A 26904-nucleotide genomic window follows, 5' to 3' on the forward strand; every position below is an offset into this window, starting at 1 on the left:
TATACAAATCGCGCTGTAAGCAAAAGCGGTTAAAGCTAATGACTTGCTTTTATTTTGTATTGTACACTAAATTGCAATGATTTTGGTATATAAAGAAATTTTAAAACGATCAAAGCAACACAGAGAAAATATTATCACAAAATGATGCATGAATTAATAGCAGCATGAGCGTAAAAATTTTTTTAAAAATTCACCATAAATCGAAATATTGTGCTAGAGACTTCCTGTTTGTTGAAAAATGAAGCTAATTGATTGAATATTACTAGACTGTAAGTGTTTTAAGCTTACAATTGCAGTTTCGACCATTCCGGTCGAGTTAAAAAAGTTGACCGAAAGTCGAATTTTTCTATTTATCGTGATTTATATGAATATATTTCAAAATGATAAGCTACAACGATGAGTTATTTTTTTGTATTGTACATGAAATTGCGCACGTTTCATATATAAAACTTTATGTAACGATAATATAAAATGGTGCAAATATTACAACGGTGATCAAAAATTTCTGAGATGTTAGGCGGAGTTATGCGCGAGCGTTGTTTTAAAAATTCACCATAAATCGAAATATTGTGCAAAGACTTCCAATTTATTGCAAAATAAAGGTAAACGATTGAATATTACTAGAATGTAAGAGTTTTAGCTTACAATTTTGTTTTTTTACCATTTCAGTGAGTTAAAAATTGACTGAAGGTTGAAATTTTGGCAGTTATACGTGATTTATGGAAAAAATATTTCAAAACTGATAAAGCTTACAACCATGAGCTAATTTGCATTGTATTCTACATGAAAATTGCACATTTTCAAATATAAGTTTATGCGTAATGACTAATGTAAACGATGCAAACATTACGACAACATGATCTAAAGAATTTCTGAGATGTTCGCTGAAAGCGTAACGGAAAAAATTTTTCAGAAATTCACCATAAATCAAAATATTGTGCTAGAGACTTCCAGTTTGTTGCAAATGAAGGTACATGATTGAATACTACTAGAATGTAAGGGTTTTAAAAAACATAATTGCGTTTTTTACCATTTCAGTCGAGTTAAAGTTGACTTGAAGCTTGAAATTTTGGCAGTTATCTTGATTTATATGAAAATATTTCAAAACTGATAAAAGCTACAACCATGAGTTATTTTCTGTTGTATTCTACATGAAATTGCACACATTTCATATATAAAACTTTATGTAACAACTAATATAAAACAGTTACAAACATTACGATACAGCATGTGAAAAGAATTTCTGGCGTGGACGTAAGGAAAAAGTTTTTAAAAAATTCACCATAAATCAAAAAATATTGTGCTAGAGACTTCCAATTTTTTTGCAAAATGAAGGTAAATGATTGAATATTACTAGAATGTAAGAGTTTTTAGCTTACAATTGCGTTTTTGGCCATTTAATTAAGTCAAAGTTGACCGAAGGTTGAAATTTTGCAGTTATCGTGATTTATATGAAAATATTTCAAAACCGATAAAAGCTTCAACCATGGGTTATTTTTGTTGTATTGTACATGAAATTGTGCACATTTTCATATATAAAACTTTATGTAACGGCTAATATAGAACAGTGCAAAAATTACGACAAAATGACGAAAGAATTTATGAAATTTCGGCCGAGTTACTGCGTGGGCGTAAGAAAAGTTTTTTTCAAAATTCACCATAAATCGAAATATTGTGCTAGAGACTTCCAATTTGTTGCAAAATGATGGTAAATGATTGAATATTACTAGAATGTAAGAGTTTTGGGATTACAATTGTGTTTTTCGACCATTTCGGTCCAAGTCAAGGTCAGACCGAAGGTTGAAATTTTTGTAGTCGACGTTTGTTTCGTCCACTTGGCATTCAACAGACAATTTTTAATTACGACGTTTCTGATACGCTCCAACAGGCGTTTAAGGGTTATTGTTCTTTTACAAGTTTCCTCTCATAGGGTTCTTTCGATTGTTTAAGGTATCCGAAGTTTTGACTTGTTAGTTTTCTCCCAGGATGTTTCCCTTTCTGAGAAGTGTGATAAAGACTTTTTCACTATATGTGCTTGATGACGTGAAAAATTATAATATTCACTCCTTACGTGGCGTCAGGTTCGGCCTGTTGACTGTTTACATTCTGTCGCCTCGCTCGTTAGGCTATAGCCTGGCACAAGCAAGTATATTTTTGTTTATTTGATGATTATTTGATGGTTATATATTTTTACTCTGGTTAACCTATCCTTTGGGGTTAGCCTGGTTCTTTCACTAATGAATGAACTAGGCTACCTCTTTATCCTTTGTTTTCCTAACCTCCTGCTCTCCCATATATCGGTTGAGAGGGTAGGGAGGGGTGAGTAATCAGGTCGAGGGAGTTTCTGTTGTTGTCCCATCCAACGCCTTCCACTTGTTTGGGTGGCTGAAGTTGAGACCCCCATTTTCCCCTCCCTCTATCACCAGTGGGGAAGAGGATTTTATTTGGGAGATCTCCTTCATTCACACAATCCCTTACTCAAGGTTGGTTAAGTTGGCCTTCAACACAGGAATTTCTCTCACTGTTCTTTCCTCCCCTTCCCTTCTCTCCTCCTGGTCACCCCTGGGCTATGCTGACTAGGAGGGTGACAGTGTATGTGGTTTGGTATTATATTATCCCCTTCTTCCCCCGGTACTTGTAGTGGGTCACGGTCTCCCGTGCCACCTACGGGGTTACAGTTGAGCGGAGGGTATTACCCCAGTCTCCTGTTCTTATTCTCCGGACCTTTCCTACTAGTACTATCCTTCCACCTTCCACCCCCCCATTTCCTTTCCTGAGGTTCTAGTTTTTGTCATCTCCACGTGCGGACATTAGGCTTTCGATGGTCACCCCAAGGTGACAGGCTATCCCTAGTTGAGGGAACGCTCCCTCTTGGGATCGGGTCCTGCCGGCATTTACTGGAACAAGTGTTTCGTTGATTCGCTCTCTCCGGATCAAGCGGGTTTCAACTACTTTCAGGGCTCAGTTTCCGCCATCCCGGCCCTCCCGTGATTGCTCCGTTAGGCTATTAGCCCCGCATGTTCGTCTTTGCATGGGATAGGTTTGACTGCTTTTCCACCTGACCATATTATGATCGCTGAGATACTGCCTGGCCTTCCTACTGGACTCTAGCTGGAGGCTCGGGATCCCGGAGGGGTTGTGCCGGAACCTCGGGGTCTATGATCTGTTATTCTTATTATGTTAACCAATTATTTGTACATCACTTTATCTGTTATACTAGTTTGGCCTCACCGCAAGCAGGACTCAAAATTCGCCTAACTAGTTTATCTACTTCATCATGAGTTCAGTGACCTTTCTTTGAGTTGGGCCGACGGATTCTCTGGCGCACGAGATAGAGTGTCCTGTCTGGCTCAGTATTTCATTCACGGTATCCCGCGGTATGGTATCTGAAAACTTTTAAACCTATAGTTTTAGTTATCTTAGATGAGTAGGTTCATACTTCTATGATCTTTTTCATCCCACCGGAGTGCTCCTACTTTAGTTTGGTATGAAATTACATTAGCTTCACACTTTGAACTAGTTTTAGTTGGGTATCTTAGATTAGCAGGTTCATGTACTCTTACACCCAGACTGTTCCGTTGTGAGGAGCCCAGGTGCACTGCTGTCCTGCACCAGCCCTGACGGGCACGTGGTATGTCGCACTCCACGCTGGCTGTGCGGTGCGACTCAGATGACCTGATTGTGGCACCCGGATGGCTGTGAGGTTTGCTTCTGCCCCACGTGTCCAGGACGCAGTCGGTAAACCGATCCTTCTTGTCTCGCCCCTCAGACTCTTACATTTAATATCAAATAGTTTTCTGGTTTATAATGAGCTTACCAAAATATAACTGGCCTTGATACTCCCCTCTTTTCAGGCTGATGAATCCTCCCGTAAGGATGCCTCGAGTCCTCCGTGCCTCAGTGGCTGGGTTTGGTAGGAACGTTCCGTGGGAAACCGTATGTTCTCGATGAAAATCTCTGGAACATCCTCTCCCTGGCGCCTGGGTTGCTGTGGCTGTTCCCGAGGTGGCCGCCCATCATCAACAAATCCGGTAGAGACCCAGCCAATCCAGGATGACCATTGTAAGGAGAGGTTTCGGGGATGTCGATGCTGGATCTCGACCTGGAACCCATGAACACGGAACAGGACCAGGAGGTAAAGTAGGGAGGTAAGTGAGGCAGTGGGGCGGGCACTCCTCTTTGATCTCCATCATCATCCGTGTCTTCCTTTCAGGGATTTCATAAATCTTCTCTTCTTGAGGACAGAGCACACCTACTGTCCCCAAGCTGAAGAAGTCGGGAAGGCTTAAAGGCTATAAGTCTTCGTCTTCCCAGCATCCCCCCTTCCCGTCGTCCCAGGACGCTGGTCCGTGGCCTCCGGAGCAAACCTAGCACCTCGGGCAAAGTGGCGAGTAAGAAGCCAGCTGCTGGCCCTCCTCGCCAGCCTGCCTTTGACCCTGAGTGCATGGAGATGATGCTTTAGAAAGGTTCTCTTCGGAGGTAGAGGCAAAGCTGAGCAAGCTCACGAGAGGCTTCAGGGCCAGGAGACTATGATCTCAGACATGTGCGTTCGGTGAGGTACTGGTACACTATCCCATCCCGGATGCCTCCCGCCTCCCTCCATTTGACAAAGGGAACCCGTGGCGTTTAGCCCTTCATGCTCCCGGCATGAAGACACTTTAACAATTGAAGGTTTAGGCACTGTGAGACTGGAGGAGCTGGAATTTTCCCTCCAGATCTTCTGCCTCCCCACAGGCTTCGCTTAGGCTGACAGAAGAAGCCTGACACGCCTGACAAGGTCCCTAAGGAGACAGTGATCTTCCCTAGAGACCAGGCGCAATCGCCCTGATGCGACGCGTTCTCCAAGTGGCAGCGGAGAACACCGGTTGACCTTTCAAGGGCAACCTCACCATGTTCTCCCTTGAGATAAACTCCCAACCCCTGCTTGACTAAAGTAGCTCTTGCAACTGCTCAAGCATGTGAGGGTAAACCTTTGCCCCAACCGAAACGACCCCATCTCCTCATCTTCCCGGGGTGATGTTTTCTGGAAGGATGCTCGGCCACGTTTACTTCTGGGTAAAACTGGACACAGATGCGCTTCCAACCAGTTTAGTGAGCAGCTTCCCAAGCTGACGGAACTCTCCTGAAAGCTGAGTTCGAGGCACGGCATCGCCTGAGTCGGGTCTCTGAACTCGCAATGCCTGGCGGAGGCAACTGCCGTCTCGTTTTCAGAGGAGTCGCTGTTCCAGGTCTTGACGAAATCCTTGTTAGCAGGGATTCAGTCAGACCTGTTTGACTTTCATGGTGGCGCGCTGAATTGTCGCGAAAGTTCATTTTCGCTGACGCTTACCATTCGACATGAGCCTAACAAGCTCATGAAGAGTTCCCTTCTGGGGAGCCAATCTGTTCCCCAGAAGAAAGTCACTAGTGTCCAGGCGGAGGCAACCAGGGCTAATCAAAGTCTCTGCGCTCTGGTGGGGTATTCCGTTAAAACGAAAAACCCCAGAGTCAGCGCTCCCAATATAGATCGGAAGAGGTACAGGAGGCATAGAAGGCAGCAGCTTCAGCCTGTGGTTCAGGCGGTACCTGTCTGCAGCGGTGAGCCAACCTCGACCTCCAAAGCTCAACTCAACAGTTTGTGCTGGTTCAGCCAAGCTAACACTCCCTTTGCCACTCCTTCCTATGTGTCGTCTCCGGCATATAACCACGTCATATGAGTCAGGGGGCATTTCATGGCCTTAACAGGAGTGCAAGGGAAGGTAGAGCTAGAGCCTCTATAGAGGTAAGGCTGCCCCTATGGTCCCTCTCCCGGGAAGAGGAGGCCGCGGTAGAGGTAGTAAACCGCCCCACCCAGTGAGGTCCAGCCAGGTGGGCGGGAGACTATACTGTTCAGGAAACCAGTGGACCTTTCAGTCCTTGGGCACACAGTATAGTGTCCAGGTCTAGGTTGGAGCTGGATCAAGGGCCTCCTCCCTTGACCCAGGTTTCACCAACCTTCCTCAAAGTTCTACAAGACTTTGTGACGGAACTGCTTTCGAAAGAGAGCAGTAAAAAGCGAGACACCCTGAAATTCCAAGGCAGGCTGTTTTCTGTTCCCAAAAAAGACTCCAGTCAACAAAGTAGTTCTGGATCTATCGGCGTCTAAATCTTTACATACAATCGTGACAAATTATCGATGCTTACAGCTACGCAGAGTACGGACTCTACTTCGGCGTGGAGCCGTCACCACCTCTATCGATCTTTCAGATCGCATACTATCACGTCCCGATTGTGTGGAACTTCTCCTTCCTGGGTTTCAGACTGGGGAAACAGGCCTACTCCCTTCAGGTAATGCCTTTCGGCTCAACATAGCGCCCAGGATATTCACAAAACTGGCAGGCGCAGTAGTTCAGCAGTTGCGGTCCCGGGGGATATCGTTAGTGCGTACCTGACGATTGGGATAATCTGGCTCCAACCGCCGAGGAATGCCGGTGCTACGACCACAGTGATGGATTTTCTGGGTCCCTAGGCTTCAAATTGAACAGGGAAATCCGCTAACTCGGAGACTTCGGTTTCAGTGGTTGCTGGGTATCCAGTGGGATCACAAACCTCGTACAACTATCTCTTCCATCGACCAAACGGAAGGAAATAGCCCCAGCTACCAGAAAGTTTCTGAATTACAAGAAAGCGTCCGCCGGACACAAGAAAGAATCCTGGGTTCCCTTCAGTTCCGCCTCTGTAACAGACCTGCTCCTGAAAGCGATTAAAAGACATAAACAGAGTGTGGCGGAGGCGAGCCAACGTCAGACCTCAGGGACAGGGTCTCATCAATTCCACAAATCTTAAAGAAAAGGTCTGCCCATGGTCCACAGTCAAGGGCCTCTCAAAGTCAGTCCTCTTCAGTTTCCTCCAGCTCTGTAATCCACACAGACACTTCATTAAGCGGCTGGGGAGGATACTCACCAAAACAAAGTTCAAGGGACATGGTCTACAATGTTCCAACAGTTTCATATAAACACTTTGAAGCAATGGCAGTGTTTCTTACCCTGGCAAAGCCGTCCCGCCAATAAGATTCACATCAGGCTGGTGTTGGACAGCGCCGTAGTAATTACATTGCATAAACAGGGGGTTCAAATCGAGCCAGATAAACCAGGTGATGTTAGCCATCTTCCCCTAGCGAACAAACACAGCTGGCATTTTGTCAGCTACCCATCTGGCAGGAGTGCGGAACGTAGTGGCGTGATTCCCATCCAGATCGACTCCGCTGGAGTCAGAATGGTCCTGGACAGAACTCCTTCATCTGGATCTGCCATCGTGTTCCGGGACTTCAGGTGGACCTATTTGCCACGGAGAACAATCACAAACTTTGTTATGTGGCTCCCAACCTAGATCCTCAAAACTTATGCCACAGGATGCAATGTCCATAGATTGGAACAGTTGGGTGAAAATTTATCTGTTTCCAAATAAACATGCTAATGAAAGTCCTACACAAACTCAGGTCATTCAAAGGTCAAGTAGCCTAGTAGCCCCCAACTGGCCGAAGAGCAACTGGTTCCCTCTTCTCTTGGAACTCAAAGTTCATGGTGTCATCAGATACCCAGACCCAGGCTGACTCAAACAGTACAAACAAGGACTGTGTCAGCTTCCTCAAAAGTTCTGGAATGCTCTGGCTTTATGGACTTTATGAAATTTGCCCCAAAAGGGGGCAAATATTGACCCTGTTAATACTCTGTTTTATTGAATCTGATAAGAGATTCTACTCTCAGACAGTATGACTCAGCAGTCAAAAAAATTGGCATCTTTTCTGAAGGCATCTGAAGCTCAAACTATGACCACTAATTTAGCAATAACCTTCTTTAGATCATTGTTTGAAAAGGCCTAGCCCCGCCACTATTACATAACAGCAAAATCAGCTTTGAAAAAGGTGTTTTTTGTATGGCTTCAAGATTGACCTAACCCGAGACTCATACTTTCTTCCATCCCTCCTAGCATGTTTTCTTCAGCTGATGGGTTTCAGGCGTTTTGTGTAAGGCCGAAGCCCACCCACTAACACGCCACATGAGTGTCCGGCTGGTCGCCGGACGCTTGGGATATTATATGGTTCCTAGTGCGCCCTGCTGTTATGAAACATTGTCGTTTTGAAAACCATTTGATCTGATACCTCAGATATTAATATTTTTCATGCCCAATGCTCTTATCTAGATAGTGTTAAGGAAGATGACAGCGACACCGAGATATTGAACCTGATTAGTTTAGCTTCAGGTGCAATGGGAATCTCAGAACTGTCTGCTACTCAGACAATGATGAATGCTCGATCACATAGATTTCATTTTTTTTACATCCGTCAGGAGTGGTATTACTGTTGAATTTTTTTATTATTATTATTATTATTATTATTATTATTATTATTATTATTATTACTGCTTTCCCAGAAAACAGTAGATTTTTACCTTTACTACTTTTCAAGCTTTATCTCTAACTAACTACTATTTCTAAAAATTACCCACTAAATCATATATATATATATATATATATATATATATATATATATATATATATATATATATATATATATATATATATATATATATACATATACATATACATATACATATGATAGATGGTCCCCCTTGAAGGTGGTTCTCTTCAAGCAAGACCTGTCTTTTGTGCCCAACACGTCGCTGGTTCCTTTGGAGGGCTTACTTGCATCTAGAACTTCCCTGGATTAGTTTAGCAGTGTTTGTCTGGTCCTCTTTTTATCAGGGAAAAGAAGACCCCTGGAAAAGGCTTTCTTTAAAGACCTATAGTTGCTAGACAGCAAATCCTATATTTTTTATTAAACAGGCTAATCCGGTTCAGTTCCCAAGGTTCATGATATCCGAGCAGTAGCTACCTCTACCAATTATTTTTCATAATATGGATTTTGCTGAATTGACAAAAATACACGGGTGGAAATCTCCATTAGTGTTTAAACGCCACTACCTAAAATCACTTGAAGCTCTGAAATTTCCCACAGTGGTTGTAGGGAGTGTCATCCCCACCTTAATATTATCCTTTAACCTTGTCCTTTTCCCCCTCCGCCTGCCTCATTTATTTACCCTGCCAAATTTCCTGGCCAATCATACCCTCACTGCCTGGCTCCTCAATTTAGTGATATTTGGAACTTGTTGGCTTTAATATTATGTTTACTGTGATTGTGTTTTGATATGTACTATTTTATAGATTTAAGTCCTGAGGTACCTCTACATTTTTGTATTATCTATTTTGTACCTCTTTTTCATATTTTCTACTATAAGATTTAAGTTTTCATGTCAAATTTATTTCATTACATGGACCTTAGTCCATTATTATTATAATTTCTTTATTGTGAAATTTTGGATAAGTCATAAGATATAATTAAACTTATTTTTCTTATAGTACGCATTTTATACATGATCACCTTAAATAATTATTTTCTTAAATCTTCACAGTCTTGTATGGTTCTCTGTCACGATTTCACCGGGTGACACAGGGACGAGCTCAGAAAAGGATTTTGACAAAGGAAAATCTATTTCTGAGTGAGGCCCTGTGTCACCTGCAATCCTCCCAGTTCTAGCTCCCCCCCTGTGCACGCATACAAGCCTGGGGATAGTGCTAGCCTGGAATGAGTTCAGATGGTGCTGGGGTCAGCTGTTTGGCGGGCAGGTGAGTGCGGGAGTTGGGTGGCTCTCCGCTCTTCCGGGTTTTGCCATTGGGATGTCTTCAGAGTGTGGTTCTGTGGTAGTGATGACCTCACTCACCCTTGCCCATACCGACGTCTATTTTCATTATAGATGCTCGATCTGGGGTAAGTAACCCCACATTTCTGATAGCTTTTTTCTCTGGTATATTTGTAATGTTATACCTAGAAATTCGTACTCTAAGGAATTTCACGGGTGACACAGGGCCTCACTCAGAAATGAATTTTCCTTTGTCAAAATCCCTTTTTGATAGTTCAGACACACAAAAAAAAAACTAAAAATGTATACAGGTATTATCCCTGCTTATGATGTGGTTAGGTTCAAAAAAAAACCATTGTTTGTTGGAAAAAACATATCTCAATATAGCCCTAGCCTACACTTGGGTATTCAATACCATGTATCCATATATGGTAGCTAACTTCACCAAACATACTCTATACATACACGGTATACTACAGTAATTATTAATACCAGCTAATTCTGGAGGTTCATGCAGAGTGACTTACGATAATTCAGTTCAAAGAGAAATTGAATAACAAACAAGAATTAGCTTAGCCTACACTATGGTATATCGTATACATATACGGTAGCCTAGCCTACATTATACTGTACTGTACTCTGTATTCACATATCGTATTATACAAACATCAGCATAACGAAAATGCATCTTTTCCATGGATCTTTTAAAATGTTATGCCTTAATTCACTATATCCAGTAATATTGTATATATTCTTATATTGCTTTTGTATTATAAATTGCGACCATAGCAATCAATGTTTTGGTGTGGAAATTGTTTACACAGTGTTTATTTCACCATTTTAACTCAGCTCAGAGCGCTTTTCTTGCTTCCAGTTAGCGTAGATGAATCTCTAGATACTTTATTTATATGGGGCAAGGTTATTTTTCGTTACGCTGTATGAAGTGTTTTTAAGTCGAAATATAACTGAAATACGTCTCGTTGTGAAATTGATCTAGCTATTTTTTTTTTTTTTTTTTAACATGAAGTGGGCCGTTTGTGTGTGTTTTGTGTAAAAAAAATCAAAATTGCATTCACTATTTTCACTTGATTTCATCATAATACAAGCTTTATGTATTTATTTATCGGCATAAAAATAGCAATACTGTCATGTGTCCTTTTTTAATTATGGTTGGGTTTCATCTATGTTGCCAATACTTAATAATTTATAGTCATCAGCAGCTTGAACATTGTTTTCTTGGCTTCAGCTACAACTTGCAGCATAAATTTAGCAGTATATTTCTTGCCAATCTTTTATCAATACCGAATAAGGGTATAACGTAAAAAAATACCAGTCCTGTTTTACCTAATGACATTTGTACTATAACCTAAGGTAATTGTGTATTACCCTACAATGGTTGAAATACAAGAAAAAGGGCAGTTGTTATCCAAATCAGTGATAAACAAAACAACAATTTCTCGGTCAGTTGTTTATGGCTGTATGCATATATGCAAGAGTATAACGTTACTGACAATACTTTTATCATTCTCTGTTACTTTTTTAACTAGAAGATGGAATAAAGAGTTGGAGGAAAAGAAGCTGGTCTGTAATTTGGTCTCTCTCGCTGCCTGATTGTACACTGCTGCCTGCGCCCACGTGAAATTTAAAAACATTTCATAATTATTGTCGTATTGTTATTAATTGCTTACCCAATTGCAAAATCGAATTATCGTAAAGTGAACTATCGTAACTCTAGCACTACCTGAGTGTTTTAATAGTTTTATCACAAAAAGTGCATTTAGTCATGAAAATGAGATGAAAATGCAGTAATTAGTGAATATTTCTTAGTGAAAAATACCGTGAATGGGCGGATTTTCAGCGAATAATGCGTATGTATGTTCCATAGAGAAATCCGCGAAAAGGTGAGTCCTCGAATCGTGAGACCGGGAGTATGGGGGTTTACTGTATATACAAAATTTAATTTTATTATGAAAGTATCATTTTTCTTTGTGATGACACATCATTGGAATTCACCAGTGATGATAATTTCACTGCATCACTGATTTGCATGGTATCCTGTAAGATGTTTGAGATTGTCAGTTGTGAGAGTCCAAAATCATGCACTACAACCATTGCTGGTTGTCCAGAAGTAGATAACACACATGGATATTTGATGAACTTGGTGGAATGCAAAAACTTACGTTTTCAAAACCATGATTTGTTTACATGTATTTGTGTTGTCAGCAAGAGACATTCAGCATTGTAATTTCAGCAAATCTTAAGATGTACACTTGTAAATAGAGGAGAGTAAGGAATGATGAATGACAAAACTTTATCTGAACACGAAATACTTATGTCTTTGAGGCTGTAAGTCTGTAATTGATTTAAATTGTGGTCTTGTTCAGATGTTATAGATTAAGTAATCCTTCAATTATCCGGGTTAATAGAGCCAAGGGCCTGTTGTATAATGGCAAGTAAAAAAATAAAGGGATATTCAAGGGCAACTCCTTACCTTTCCTCACCTAACCTAGTCAGTAACACACAACTGTAAACACTCAATATACTTATAGATGACAACCATCAAACTTTAAATTGAAAACATTATGCAAAAGGCAATTACCAGATATGTACCTTTTTCCCATATTTGTAACAAAATATACTGCCTAAATACACTTTGAAAAAAATGCAACCCCTTCTTTTTATCTCTAGTAAGTGACACAGTTCAGAGGCAGGTAGTCTACCTGTGTTTACCCACAGCCTACCGTGATTTTATTACCCTTAATGTATTTTTATACAGCAACTTCCTTATCAGTTGTTACCATATTGTATTAACATACACAAGATAGAAAAGTGTGTCTGTGAACCATAGACCTAGGCTAGCCCAGGTGTTACAATCGGTATCCATTTGCAAAAGTCAAATATGCTATGACAGCTGTATTTAAGATAAAGGTAATGATAATGAAACAGTTATTTTGCTTACAGAATCTATTTATACTGTATTATTATATAGATATATCATCATTGTAATATGTATAAAAAATTTATATAATAAAACATCCTGTTGTTTTTCAGAAATTATTGAATGTTCGGGAGGCCAATATTTAGATATGCCCCCTAAAAGATATGCACCACAAATCCGAATAGTATCATGTCCAGAAGACAAAGGACTATGGACCACTTTTCAACGCGTAGGTATTCCAATCCTTGGGACTGAATTCATTTTGACTGGTTTATTGCGTCATCAGCTGCTGTTAGATGAGTTTGTATTAACGTGAGTACTAGTTCTTAGATTGGTTCATATGCCTCCAATGAAATTGAGCATAACGATTATACTGCTGATGCCACTTACCCAGAAAGTGATGGTAGATATTAGTGAAAAAATGCTTAAATACTTTTAAAATTACAGGCTTTTCCAATGAATTATCTCGTATGTAGTGATGGATGTACAATGTGTGACAAGTAGAATTTCTCAGAAATAGGTACTTGTTATTGTTGTGTAAAATCGTTGAGAGTAATTTTTTCAGGAAATTATTTATTTTTGAAATATTATATATTTGACACTTTACTAGACTTATTTTAATTCTTAATCCTTTCTCTCTCGTGTAAAGAGTAAATTTCTTGAAAGTTGTAAAATTCTTAACTTTCATAATTATAAAAGCTGGAAAATGATTTAACTTTACAAATCATGTATATACTACTTCATTTAAAAGTTTCTTTGTGGAAAGAAAAAGTAATGTATATAGGCTATATGTCCTTCATATGCAAAACACAGTAATTTTGTGTACTACTGTATTGTGAGAATGTGTTTACACTATAAAAAAAATATTATACAACACTTATTTGACCAGTTGAAGGTAGAGACCAAATTTGAAAGTAGCATAAGAGTTACAGATAGTTTTGCAAATAAGCTATCCCTTTCTAAAGAGTTTGTTCTCAAAAAATATTACTTTCAAGTTGCAGAAAGTATTTGATAATGTCCCTGACAAGCAACATAGTTGTCCATTCATTCTTTGTTTTCAGTTTCAATATGTATTTTATATGTGTTTTTATGAAATTTAGTAGCTTTGGCGTATTAATGAAGGGCTGGGTATATTCCATAAGTTTTCACTAAAACAATTGGCTTCATTATGATATGAAATAATAGTATGTACAGTTCATATTTCAATATTGTTAATATGTTTGATTTTTTCAGTCATTTGCATTTAGTAGACCACAACACTTGGTCCTTCCTTGTACATTGTACGATGTTACCATTCCCTTATCCCCTGCAGCAGTATATAGTAGTATACAGTATTGTCAAGTTGTTGCTCCATTTTGTGGGTTTGAACAGTTTTATTTTCTACCCAGGCCCCCAAGCATGTGACTTTGCCAGTGTACCGTGTAATTAAATGATGACAATGCAACACCTGTCTAGGTCTGGTCAGTGAGTCAGGACATGCAGGGATTTGCCACAAACCAGTGCAGAACCCTTCACTAGAGTAACACTTCCTTGGAATTGTTTGGTTGCTAATTTCAGGATTGCAATAGCCTACAGCTTCATTATCCTGTATCTTTTCATCTACTTCCTTTGTTCTCTTACCACATGGTTGTCTAACTTCAGTTTTTTTTTTCTGCAATTTTCACTTCTTCATAAAAGTGAATTTCATAAGGTAGAATCACTTACAATGTATCACATTCTGCGCATGGTAGATGGTACTGAAGATTCTTTTGTATTATCCCCATGGCCTCAGCTGCATTGTTTTCTGGCTCTGACTTTTTATTTATTCCTTATGTACTTTTCTCATTTAGATGTCTAACTTCATTAACTGTACTCTCTTCAATTTTCATATTTCATTTAAGAAGAGATCCTTTGGGTGAGCCCTGTGAGATTCTAGTAGTGAGATTAAGTTCTGTCAGTAAACTACCTTGTAATGACAATGATGATAAAAAAAATATTTAGGGCCAAGCTGATGTAAGTCAGAAATTTGACTCTAGTATAGTTGAACTTTCATTTGAAAATATTAGAAATAATAACTGATGCTTATGCTTACCTAGGTACATGTGTTATTCATTCTAATTCCATTGTCTGTTTGTGGAGTAATTTGAAGATATTGATGAAAGGCAAAGTCAAAGAGTCAGTACTGGTTGCTAAAGGAGGGAACAACATTAAATACAAATTTCATCTACTTTAATTTAGCTTATACTATATTTACCAAGTACACTCGCTTCATCTTAATATTATAAGAATTTTTATAATACAGCTGTCCCTCAAAATTCATGGATTTTGATTTCCTGGAATTTATTATTTGTGTTTGTTCTGGAAATTCACAAAATTCAAAAGCTTTCAGATAAAAATTATTGACAGTGATTGCACAGAGTAGCAAAATGTAAACGGTAGTGGAGACGCTGCAAGGCACAAGAACAAAATTAAACTCTTTTACTCAGAAATATCTCTAATTACTTAGTGCCAGAAATGATGCACTTTGATTAAAAATTAAGGCTGTTAAAGATATTTCACAAAAGTTGTTCAAATACATATTATTATTGCATAAAAAATTTAAATTTATGGATGGTACATCACTGAGAGTATCTCTGTATATTTTGTAATTCAGTAGCCATAGTTTTATAATAAATGTTTGTAATTTTATGCAGTAAACAATAAAATAGAAAATGTTGGAAACATGCAATTTTACTGATACAATCTCAAGTTTTACTGCCTAGACACCAATACTGATTGTTAATGATAACTATTGTTAGTTAATACATTAAACCCCCGTATTTGTGGGGGATGCGTACCGCAAGCCCCTGCGAATAGCTAAAATCCTTGAATACTTAAAACCCCTCTAAAGACACTTAGAACTGCCTATTTTGATAGTTTAAACACAAAAAAACCTCTAAACATGCTTATACCTGAGTATTTTAATAGTTTTATCACAAAAAGTGCATTTAGTCATGAAAATACGGTAATTAGTGAATATTTCTCAGTGAAAAATACCGCAAATGGGCAAATTTTCCGTGAATAATGGGTAGATACGTTCCACAGAGAAATCCGCGAATACGTGAGTCCGCAGATAGTGAGACCGCAAAAAGCGGGGGGGTGTTTACTGTAACTCTTAAAGTAATGTTCAGTGTTCTGAGTTCAGTTACCAACACCAAAACCACTAGTTGTTAGTTGCCTACAGTAAAAGCAGCGGCGCTTTGTAGCTAAGCCCCGTCCACTGCACACCAGTCCATATGATTACCAGTATGGATTTGACTCCCTTTGGTAATGTTGAGCTCCATGCATGATTGATGACACCACAGATTTGAGTTCCTGGAGTTGTGAAGTATGCAATTGATATCACACCAACTTCACTAGCTGATGGTCGAATTGCACCAGTGGGCAATTGGCAACTCAGTGGAGCTCATGGCCAGGTACATTTCAGGCAAAAGGAATGTAGTGGCCAACAAGCTAAGTCGTGAGGGACAAGTTCTAGGTACGGAGTGGTCTCTGCATCAGGACATAGCAGACAGGCTGTTTCATCTGTGGGGAAGACCCATGTTAGACCTCTTCACTACAAGATTCAACAGAAAACTAGAAGCCTGTTGTTTGGTGGTCCCAGATCTGTTCGCCACACGCTGTGGTGGAGGACACCCTTAAATATCCTTGGGACAACCTGGAAGTTTACGCCTTCCCTCCATTCTGCTCGATCCGTCATGTCCTGAACAGAGTAATGAGTTCTAAGAATCTCAGGATGACCCTAGTAACTCCTTTGTGGCCCTAAGCAGAGTGGTTCCTGGATCTTCTATCTCTACTGTCAGCAGTGCTGAGAGAGATTCCCCCTTGACACAATCTTCTTTGCCAAACTCATGTAGAGAGGTACCACCAATTGGTAGGGGCCCAGTCTCTTCACGGCTGGAGGTTATCCAGTATCTCTTACGAGCGAGAGGTTATTTTTGCAGAGCAGTGACTCAGATGTCCGGCTACCTCAGGAGATCTTCATCGGCTGTGTATCAGGGCAAGTGGGCCATCTACTGTGATTGGTGTCGTCGACGGGGTTTCTCTCCACTTGGAACTCCTGTTCAACAGATAGCAGACTTCTTAATCTACCTCTGTTTCTGCTGTCAAGGGCTACAGGGCTGCTTTAGGACTAGTTCTCCATCTGAAAGGCGTGGACATCTCTTCATCCTGGGAAATCTGTTTATTGTTCAAGAGCTTTTAGCAGTCTTGTTTTCCTAGGGAACTCAAGCCTCCTGCATGGGACCTAATTCTGGTGCTGAGTAGTCTCACTCAAGCTCCATTCGAGCCACTGCATCGATCGTCAGACAGGGATCTGACTTTGAAAACAGTTTTTCTCCTGGCCTTGGCTTCCTTGAAGAGAGTTGGTGAACTCCATGGTCTAGATTATGATGTTAAACACACCAGGCATTGGGGGTCTGTGGCTTTCGAATTTGTCCCAGAATTCGTGGCTAAGACTCAAAATCCTTTGGTTCATGATGAAAGATTTGCCTCGTTTTTCATTCCTTCCCTTAGGGATTTTGTTAACAGCGATCCGCAAGTCCTTTGACACTTTTTCCTTGGGTGCAGTAGTGGCTGCTCAACAAGTTGTGTAGCTCATCCAGTGCCCCTGGCACGGCCGTTTGTATCTTGCTTAAGATGATAGTGTGGAAGAGAGAATGAGTGAGATGACTAGTCTCTTTTCTTTCCCTTTTTCCTTTCTTCTCTACCTACGGGCAGTTTTGAAGAATAAGACATCATACACTGGAACTGGCTTGATGCAGGTGAGTGTTGCAGCCATACTGTTACAGCATTTTTATCTTCTATACAACATACAAATTTGCTTCTCAGTAGCCTGTACTTCTCTCTCTGGCAAGGGGAGTGAGTAGTGGTAACAAACCCATCACCTGTGACTGGCATGGTTTGTTGCTTGAACAGATATAGTTCTCTTTGACTTCCATATATGCAATGAATCTAGCTTGCTGCATTGTATTTTAACCTAGTGGACTGGGTGTTAGATACCCACTTATCTAACAACTAGAGGCTTAGGTCATCTTCCTTAGAAGTCTTAATTTCTAGGAAGAATGATCAGATGTACCGAACCTCCAGTTGGTTCAGGATTCTCATACCTCCCTCCAGGTGTGAGTCTGCCCTAATGTTAAGACCAAAGGTTTGTTCCGCGTATGAACAAATGATAAATTTTTAATTAATTTGTATTTTTCATAGCTAACAGACCTGAGGTCTTAACATAGACTGCCCACCTCTAGCCACCCCTCTTATGCCTTATCTTGGGTTGGAAGAAAGCCTGAATATGTTACGAGGTTCCAGCTGGGTCTCTGACCTGCTTCCACCTCATCTGCGTATCAGATACAAGATGCCACAGGTTCCTTACATGTGCGATTTTTTATTGTTTTTAAACTGGTTTCCAGCTGGTGCCAGAAGATTTATCCGAATGTTAAGACCTCAGGTTTGTTAGCTTGAAAAATACAAATTAATTAAAAATTTGCCATATTAAGTTATATTTCATTGTGAAGATCTTGGATCATTCTGTCTGTGCATCTTTTTTTTTTCATGCACAGCCTAAATACACAAGCATCTTGCTTTCTTTTTTAAATGGATGTTGGCCTACTTAAGCAGTTCCACATAGACCACATTAATTGAAATGAAGCATAGACATATGCAGCCAGTCTTGATATTGGGGTATTAATTCATCATAGTCCTGCATGTCAAATATTAATATCATTGTGAGATTAGGCCTTCATATAAAATTCATATTTTGAGGCAATGACAGGGCATAGGCCTACACATCAATTTCTTATATTTTGAGGAAATGCCAGGTCATAGGCCTACACATCAATTTCTTATATTTTTAGGCAATGAGGGTGCATAGGCCTACACATCAAGTTCTTATATTTTGAGCAATGACAGGGCATAGGCTTACACATCAATTTCTTGTTGCAAATAGTTTTCTACCTAAATCTGTTGGAAATAGATTAGCTTTTAATAAATATACAGTAGTAGCTTCAGCTCCAGGATAATGTGAATGTATGCAGTGGAATGTACATGTATAAGCATGTGCATATACACATACACATCAAATATAAGGAACCCATAAAAATGTCAGAATACAGGAGGTAAATGCTATATTTCAGAGACCAAACTGTCTCGCTCTTTAGGCAAAAAATGAATGAGAAAGAGTTACAGAAAAGCGGTATTTATACCAGAATGTCCATAGGTCAGCCGTTGCATCACTCCAGTTGACAGATTTTCTTTAATCTTAATTGCTGGTTGGAGGAAGATTTTATCTATAATATCTGAGTGACAAATTCCGGTTTATTCTGTGATTTTGGTTATTTATGTGATTGAAAATAACTGCGCTTTGTTGTCCATACCTAACTGAATGTTTATGCTGTATTAATCTGTGGGGGAGTGATTTACCTGTAAAACTGGTATCAGATTGTTCACAATCGAGGCAAGGGATTTCGTAAACTCCTGTGTGTTTGGGGACTGGCTTTTGTTGGACTAGAGAGATGCCCAACAATAAAATAAAAATCCCACACCTGGACAGGATTCTTTTCCTTTTACCGATCCAGATACCTTAGCCAAACCCCTGATTAACGTCCAACAAAAGCCAGTCCTCAAAGACGCAGGAGTTTATGAAATCCCATGCCTCAGTTGTGAACAATCTTATATTTGATGGAATTTTGTTTTGACAAATATTTCACAGTCACACATATACAGGTATACATGCATCTCTGGCCATAGTAATTGTAACACCACTTATACCACAGAGAATAAAAGTAAAACTTGTGGGCATGTAGCCGACGGGGCACAGACTGATCATGGGCCTGTCGCAGCCTTACAAACAACTATTGAACTGCTTTCAATTAATTATATAGAAAATATATTTACAAAAGAGCTAAGATATATTTCTGTGATGATTAAATATAAGGCTACTGTAGCATTTCATTTTTATGAAAATGAAGGCTATGGTAGGAAGGCATCATAAGATACATAACGAAATAAGAAAAAATAAATGAAAGCTTAAAAAGACATGCATGAGATGACCCAAGTCATTGTGTGAGTAGCCCGTGATTCATTTGATTTGGGGGTCATTCTCGTAGATAACCCTGTTGGACAGAAGGATGAATAAATTCTCTCTCTCTCTCTCTCTCTCTCTCTCTCTCTCTCTCTCTCTCTCTCTCTCTCTCTCTCTCTCTCTCTCTCTCTGTTGTATGGGGAATATTCTAGCATCAGCTATATTCATAAGATCTTGATTACTTTTAATTAAAACAAATGATTAGATTTCAATTAACAATAGTAGGCTGATAACTCTACACTAGTATTTTATGAGTAGGTCTATGTTTATTCTGCAGTTAGGTACTGTATGAAGTGTTTGAAGACACTACAAGAACCATAACAGCAACAGCAAAAACAAGAATAACCACAATAAAACGGCTGAATATAAGGTAGGCCTATAATCCAAACGTCATAAGCTACATAAACCGACAAAAAAACATTGGGCATTATAGGTTTACATTATTTTTTATGATCCTATTATTTTGAAAAGAGATAATGTCCTTAAGAAAATTCTCAGCAAATTATATCCAGTACGAATTACACACTGTCATACTTTAACTTTAAGCTAAACACAGGCATACTCTGGTTTTGTAGATTGCAGTCACTGCTTGTCTTCCAGCCGAATGTGTACATGATTTCATTGAAATCAATTTATGACTGTTAAAATGTAGTAACATTTCCTGAAATCAGTATAAAATGTCAGTCTGCACAGCTCTAATAAAATGTAGTAACATTTCCTGAAATCAATATAAAATGCCAGTCTGCACAGCTCTATTAAAATGTAGTAACATTTCCTGAAATCAATATAAAATGCCAGTTTGCACAGCTCTGTGACAGTCTCTGTGTTTAAATCAAGAATGGCGAACACACTTGACAATATCAGATGGTAATTATCATTGTCCTGCAATTCAAGTGCACCGATTCGAACTCGGACATTCCTTGTGTCACCTCCGTGATCAAGTGAACATCATATATGAAAAACTACTGTACATTGCAGCATTGCAGAACTCGCCTGACTTCATTCATGTTTTCCTATTTTTTACCATTTTTTGGGAGATGTGTACAGTATTATGATTTTGCCTTGGTAAAACAATCATTGTTAAATTAATGAAGATGATAAGAACCACGGATTAACCAACTTTCCAAAACCATTGCCAACCAATCAGCTTCAAGGAATTGTCATGACGTAAGCAGTGGGTGGGGCTTAGCTGCAAAGAGCCATGGATTTTGCCATAGCTTAAGCTAGCTTGAGTGCTGGTCGATGCACCATTCTTAGGGACCAAAAATTATTTAAAGATTTTCAAATTCACAGGACTGTTAGCCCTACCCCGTGCAGACTTTTAGGGACAATAGTACATAGTTAGATAATTTCTTGTAATATTTACTTAATATGACAAGTTTGAGTCACCACAGCTATGTATTCCTGAAGCTTTTATTGAAATAGGGGATGAGAAAGTCCCCTAAAAGTCAAAATGGTTCTCTTAGCTGTAGACTTAATCTTGTCCACCACAGATAATGGAAATGAAGCATCAGTTGAGAGTTGACATTCAAAAACTAGGCAAATCTTAGGAGAAGAAAGTCATTTATCCTGTAGGACAGAAAAAATTTACATTTTTAAATTTAATTTTGAAGTACATTCTATGGATTCTGTTTGAAACAGATTCTAGTCCAATGCATGTACAAGCAACAGGAAGGAGAGACATTTCTAATTTACCAGGTACTGAACTCTTTGGTTTCTGGTTTCATACTGTTGTGATTCTGTGTAACAATGACAGGTTTTAAGTTAGTCAGAGTTATACTTGATCCAGATTAATTTCTCTCCTCTTGGAGTACCAGCATGATCATTCATTCTTATATTTTTTGATATTGACAAATTCTGGTTTTGTTTTTATTTGAAGATTTTCAAATTCACAGGGCTGTTAACCCTACCCCTTGCAGATTTGTAGGGATAACAGTACATACTGTACGTAGATAATTTCTTGTTATATTTACTTGATGATGTGACAAGTTTGAGTCACCACAGCTATGTATCCCTGAAGCTTGTATTGAAATAAGGGATGAAAGTCCCCTAAAAGTCAAAATGGTTCTCTTAGCTGTAGATGAATCATGTCCACCACAGATAGTGGAAATGAAGCATCAGTGAGAGCTGACATTCAAAAACTAGGAAAATCTTAAGAGAGGAAAGTCATTTATCCTTTATGAAGGAAAAAAAATTGTTTTTTAAATTTAATTTTGAAGTGCATTCTATGGATCCTGTTTGAAACACAGAGCCCAATGCACGTAGAAGCAACAGGAAGGAGAGATTTTTCTACTTTACCAGTTACTTAACCTCTTTGGTTTCTGGTTTTCATACTGTTGTGATCCTGTGTAATAGTGACAGGTTCTAAGTTAGTCAGAGTTATACTTGATCCAGATAATTTCTCTCCCCTTTAGAGTAGCAGCATGATCATTCATTCGTATATTTTTTGACATTGACAAAATCTGGTTTTTTTCGGTCAGCTGAATTCACAAAATCAGTAATCCCAGTTCATTTCAGGATGCGCTTCGACAACTGGTAAACTCTGGGACTGTTTTCATTTGCTCTGAACTTGAGACATTAGGAAATTGGGAGATGGTCAGTAGCATTGTTTATTTGCTATTGCTCAAATTTTCTCTGGTCATTATAAGTTTTATCATCAAGTACTGTAGTTTAAAGAGGCCAGCTGCCATTTTAGAAAGGTCATTCTGGGTGGGCATTGTGATGTGACTGAAATTCCACACTTTTTCTCTGCCCTCAGATCTTAAAAGCTACTGAGGCTAGAGGGCTGCAAATTGCTATGTTGATCATCCACCCTCTAATCACTAACATACCAAATTCCAGCCCTCTAGCCTCAGTAGTTTTTATTTTATTTAAGGTTAAAGTTAGCCATGATCGTGCAACTGGCACCACAACACAGGCCACCACTGCTGGCTGAGAGTTTCATGGGCCTTGGCTGAAAGTTACATAAAGCATTATATGCTGTAAACTTCCCAAAGATCCATATCTTTAAACCCATCTCCATTCCAGCCCGAGAAGAACCCTAAAAGAGTTCAGAGGTTTGGTTAAACAAATCATTTATAACTAACTAACTAAACTCATCTCCATAAGCCTTCTTTGCCCCAGTCGCATTTTCTTTCATTATTTCTTTGATAGGCTCATAGTAAATCCAGTGAAGTTGTTGACCCTTTCTGGCTGTGGTTTTATTTTCAGTACAAGTAAAATTTATCACCATAGACATGATACCTTTCATTGGAATTGGATTATAAGATGTAGGCCAAAGACCAAGTGCTAGGACTTATGAGGTTATTTAGTGCTGAAAGGGAAATTGAGAATAAGGTTTTAAAGGTGTAACAGGAAGAAAATCTTGCCGTTGCACTGTGAAACAATTGTTAGGGGAGGGTGGAAAGTAAGATGGAAGAAAGATAATATGAACAGAGGTACAATAAAAGGAATGAAAGGGGTTGCAGTGTGAGGCCAAAGGGGCACTGTGAAGAACCTTAATACCTACAGTGGACCATGTGAGGTGAGCTGATGGCACTACCCCCTACGTGGGATACTTTTTGTGACCCTTTTGATGTTGTTTATGGCAAAATCAGTTATATAAAGTTTCCACATCTTCAAAATGTTTTATGTTTTGGTCTCATCCTCCATAGTGTGAACAATTATCTCCATAGAGTACCAAGAGTAATTGTCCTTAAATATCTTTAACATTTCCTGATAAAGAGATTGGATTAGAAACATGTTGGGGGCCAAGCAAACAGTTTTGACATCTTATTTGTTGAATTCATGGTATTCTGGGTGGCCATGGGTATTATCCAGTATGAGTAAGACCTAGTTGGTGAGGCATCTTACTTTTGGGACAAAGCACCAAGGCAGCCACTCTAGCTAAAGTGTTGTGGTAGTCCATAGCGTATGCTGCTGTTATGCATCTTTGTCCTTCAAGGCTTGGGATTAGCAGTTTTATGAATGAGGGCTACCTTGATCATAAATCTGGTGGAATTAGCATGAAACAGCAGTGATAATCTCTCTTTTCTGTCTTAAAATGGTGCTTAACTCTCTCCATAGCTAATTCTGTATACTATATCCTCTGTGGAATTTTTTCCCAGAAGAGCAGTTTCATTGGCACTGAATACCTGCTTTAGTAAGTATTCTTGCTTCTCTTTGAGTTTATTGATGGCATTAGGAAACTTATTAGTTGCCTTTTGATGGCATTAGTTACTTTTGTAATTTTCAAATTTTGCAGTCCAAACCTCTTCCTAAAATTATCAAGTCAGCCTTTGCTGGCTTGAAAGTTTGCAGAGTTCTAGGTTCTTTGCCTTCCACTTGCCTATAGATTTGTTTAAGGATAATGGCCTTTTCTTGAATAATATTAGTCTGTTGGGGTATTTTTTTATATAGCAATCCTGCACCCACAGACAAGCACTTGTTTCCACGTGAGAGGGAAGCATTTTACACAAAAGCGTAGCAACTGCAGCGGTTTCACAGATTGATGATGTAATGGCAGGCAACTGCAGTAGTGAGTCTGTAGTTTCTAGAAGATCTAGCAATTAAATCCTTTCTTGCAGGGTCTTCACTTTCTTTGGCCTCTTGGTAGCACTTTAGCAGCATCAGGAGTCTATGAGCTTTACACTTTTGAGTCATGAATGGATTCAGGATTTCACAACAGTATCATTATAAAGATATAAGGTACAAAGATACAAGGATTGCAAAAACTAGTACCAATCACTGAACAAGATAGTTCTTTTACAGTTTGTAATGAAGTTGTTTAAGTGTTCATGTTAGTAAGCAAAAAAAATTAATGGTTTAACCCTTACTGGATGGTCATGTTCATGTGAGGCATCATGTTAGTAAACAAAAAAATTAATGGTTTAACCCTTACTGGATGGGCATGATCATGTGAGGCATAATAATAGCTCTAGAGTGGGGAGCGGACTGACTCAGGTGAGAATCAGTATTTCATGCTATGTACAGTATGAACAAATTTTGCGGGAAAAAAATATTCATATCGCTTCAGTGGGCAACTCTTACGGCAACACAGAACTCCGACGTAACCCAAAGACTGCCAGTTTTTTAGACTTCTCTGTGTTTCCAACCTATGTGCACTGTATGCATCTTTTTAAATTTTCCTCAACTGTAGTGAACAATGCCTCTATTTTGTAAGTGTGAGTGTGACTTTTTCCACTATTATACATACTGTAATTGATTTGTACATAGAGTACTGTATTTTAATGGTGAAACAGTCCAACATGTATGTGTATATTTTATGCATTTATGGAGAAAGTTTTTAGTTTTCTGCAGGTTTATGAAAACAGCTCCAAAGCCTAAATAATATTCCATTTAACTATTTAAATTTTCAATAATCAAATCTGCTAACCCAAAACCTGCAATTCACAGATCAATTGTATTAATATTTAGCTGTTAATTCACTTTGAAGCGGACCTCAGAAAGTTGGCATTCCCAGTTTGTGCACATTAATTTAGGGGTTTGGCAGGTCTAAGCAATTTTTGTAGGTTTATGTTTAAACTGTATTAATCAAACCTGAAGGGGTTTTAAAACTGTACCTGTGTTTTCTATATTTCTTATAATTACATCTAGTTACATTCTTGTATTTCAAGTGTGTGTTAATTTTTTTTTATCTTTGAGAGTGAATGAATTGTTTTGTTTCAATACATTACTGGAATGAAACAGTTATGCAAATGGTTATAACAGTTAGACTTTGCATTCTCCACACATGAAAGAGCATGATATGAATAAAGCAACCTAGCCTCCTAAAATATTCCATTGAAAATGACCACCTCGTTTTAAGTAGTTATCTGATGTATAAATTGACAGTAGAATCATAGTATGTCACTTTACTGTAAGTTTCAGCAAAGCAGGAATGAAGAAGAAAGTTGCAGATTATGGTGTCTGTTCTGCTTCCAGAGGTCCTGTGATAACAAACTGCTTTTATATAGTAATTTTAACATGATCATCGCCATGTACTCATTCATTTTAATTCACATATATGTAATAAAATTTTTGGATACCCCTGTTTAACTTTCCTCAGTTACTTGATATTTAGTAGTAGTATGAAACTGAATGTTCTGATTGTGGAGATGTAGACTTGTTCAGGTTGTTTCAAAGAAAGATGACCACTCTAATCCATAAAGTTAACTCTGTATTGCTCCAACTTCAAGACTTACTCAGCTCTCATTTAGACACAGTGAAGATCTGAATGATGCATGAAGGTCTCCTTTTGAATCATAAGTATGGGTCCTGAAGGCAGGGTTATTTAGAATTTTAATTTCTGTTTTAATAGTGGTTTTTTTCTGTGAAATTCGATAGTAACTCTTATCATCGCTATTTATTTCCAAGTAATTAAAAGAAAGTAGAGTAATTCTGATTTCAAACTTCATCTTAATCGTTATCCTTCTTCCTCCTGTGTAATCTTTCTTGTTTCAGCACAAACCCATTATTTTAATAAAAAAAAAAAATCAGAAGGCTTCAGGTAGGTGGGCTTCTGTACCTACAGTTCCTTGTGTATCTGGTAGTTAATTTGAATTATTCTTTGCGTTTACAGACAGGTCTTTTGGAATAGTTCAGGATTACCATGTGCATATTAAAATTTTCAATTCTTTTTTGTAATTTGTTTTCATTTGTTTTGAGTAATTTGATCTTTTAAACCCATCAGTAATAACAGCCTTCCTCTATGCAGATGGCTCAGGCACACTACCTTGATAGATCTCGAAAGGAGAGAGGTCATATTGTGCAATCGTAGCTCGCACCCTACTTGCCTGGAGGATGATGTGTCCTCCTCCTGTGAGGCTTTGCTAAAGTCAGTTGGGCTAGTGTGATACTTAGAATTAACAATTTTTTCTTACTGGAATGTGTCATTCATTTGTTTTCTTATCAGTTTGCTCTACTTTGATGTCCTGCTCTTAATGATATGAGAGCTTTGTTGCTAATTTACTTATTGTGTGTCAGTTGGTTGTTTATTCAGTAAGTATTTAGTTTGTTATTATTCCACAGTAACGGTTACCTTTGGTTCTCCATTTCCATCAGCTGTTCATTGCTGTTAATTTTACTATACAGAGTACTAAGATATTTGGTATTTTATTATTGTGATTAGTATTCTTTTCCCTAATTGTACGTTTTTATGAGGAAATATATTCAACCCCTTCATGCATCAGTATATTTGTGTGGGCTCAGAAGGTAGATCTTTCAGTCTCCCTATG

General features: G+C 38.7%; 1 protein-coding gene across 2 annotated transcripts in view; it reads left to right on the plus strand.

The window, feature by feature from the left end:
- LOC136844447 (mediator of DNA damage checkpoint protein 1-like) overlaps nt 1-25715 on the plus strand; it is a 214415-nt gene extending 188700 nt beyond the window's left edge. For both annotated transcript variants that reach the window (XM_067113693.1, XM_067113694.1), the window contains exons 13-14: nt 12708-12906; nt 13983-25715. In XM_067113693.1, coding sequence (XP_066969794.1) covers nt 12708-12906; nt 13983-13998 — 215 coding nt within the window. In that variant the 3' untranslated portion in view covers nt 13999-25715. The remainder of the gene's footprint in view (nt 1-12707; nt 12907-13982) is intronic.
- Nucleotides 25716-26904: the final 1189 nt, after the last annotated feature.

Source organism: Macrobrachium rosenbergii, chromosome 12 (assembly GCF_040412425.1).
Source record: "Macrobrachium rosenbergii isolate ZJJX-2024 chromosome 12, ASM4041242v1, whole genome shotgun sequence".
Taxonomy (NCBI): Eukaryota; Metazoa; Arthropoda; class Malacostraca; order Decapoda; family Palaemonidae; genus Macrobrachium; species Macrobrachium rosenbergii.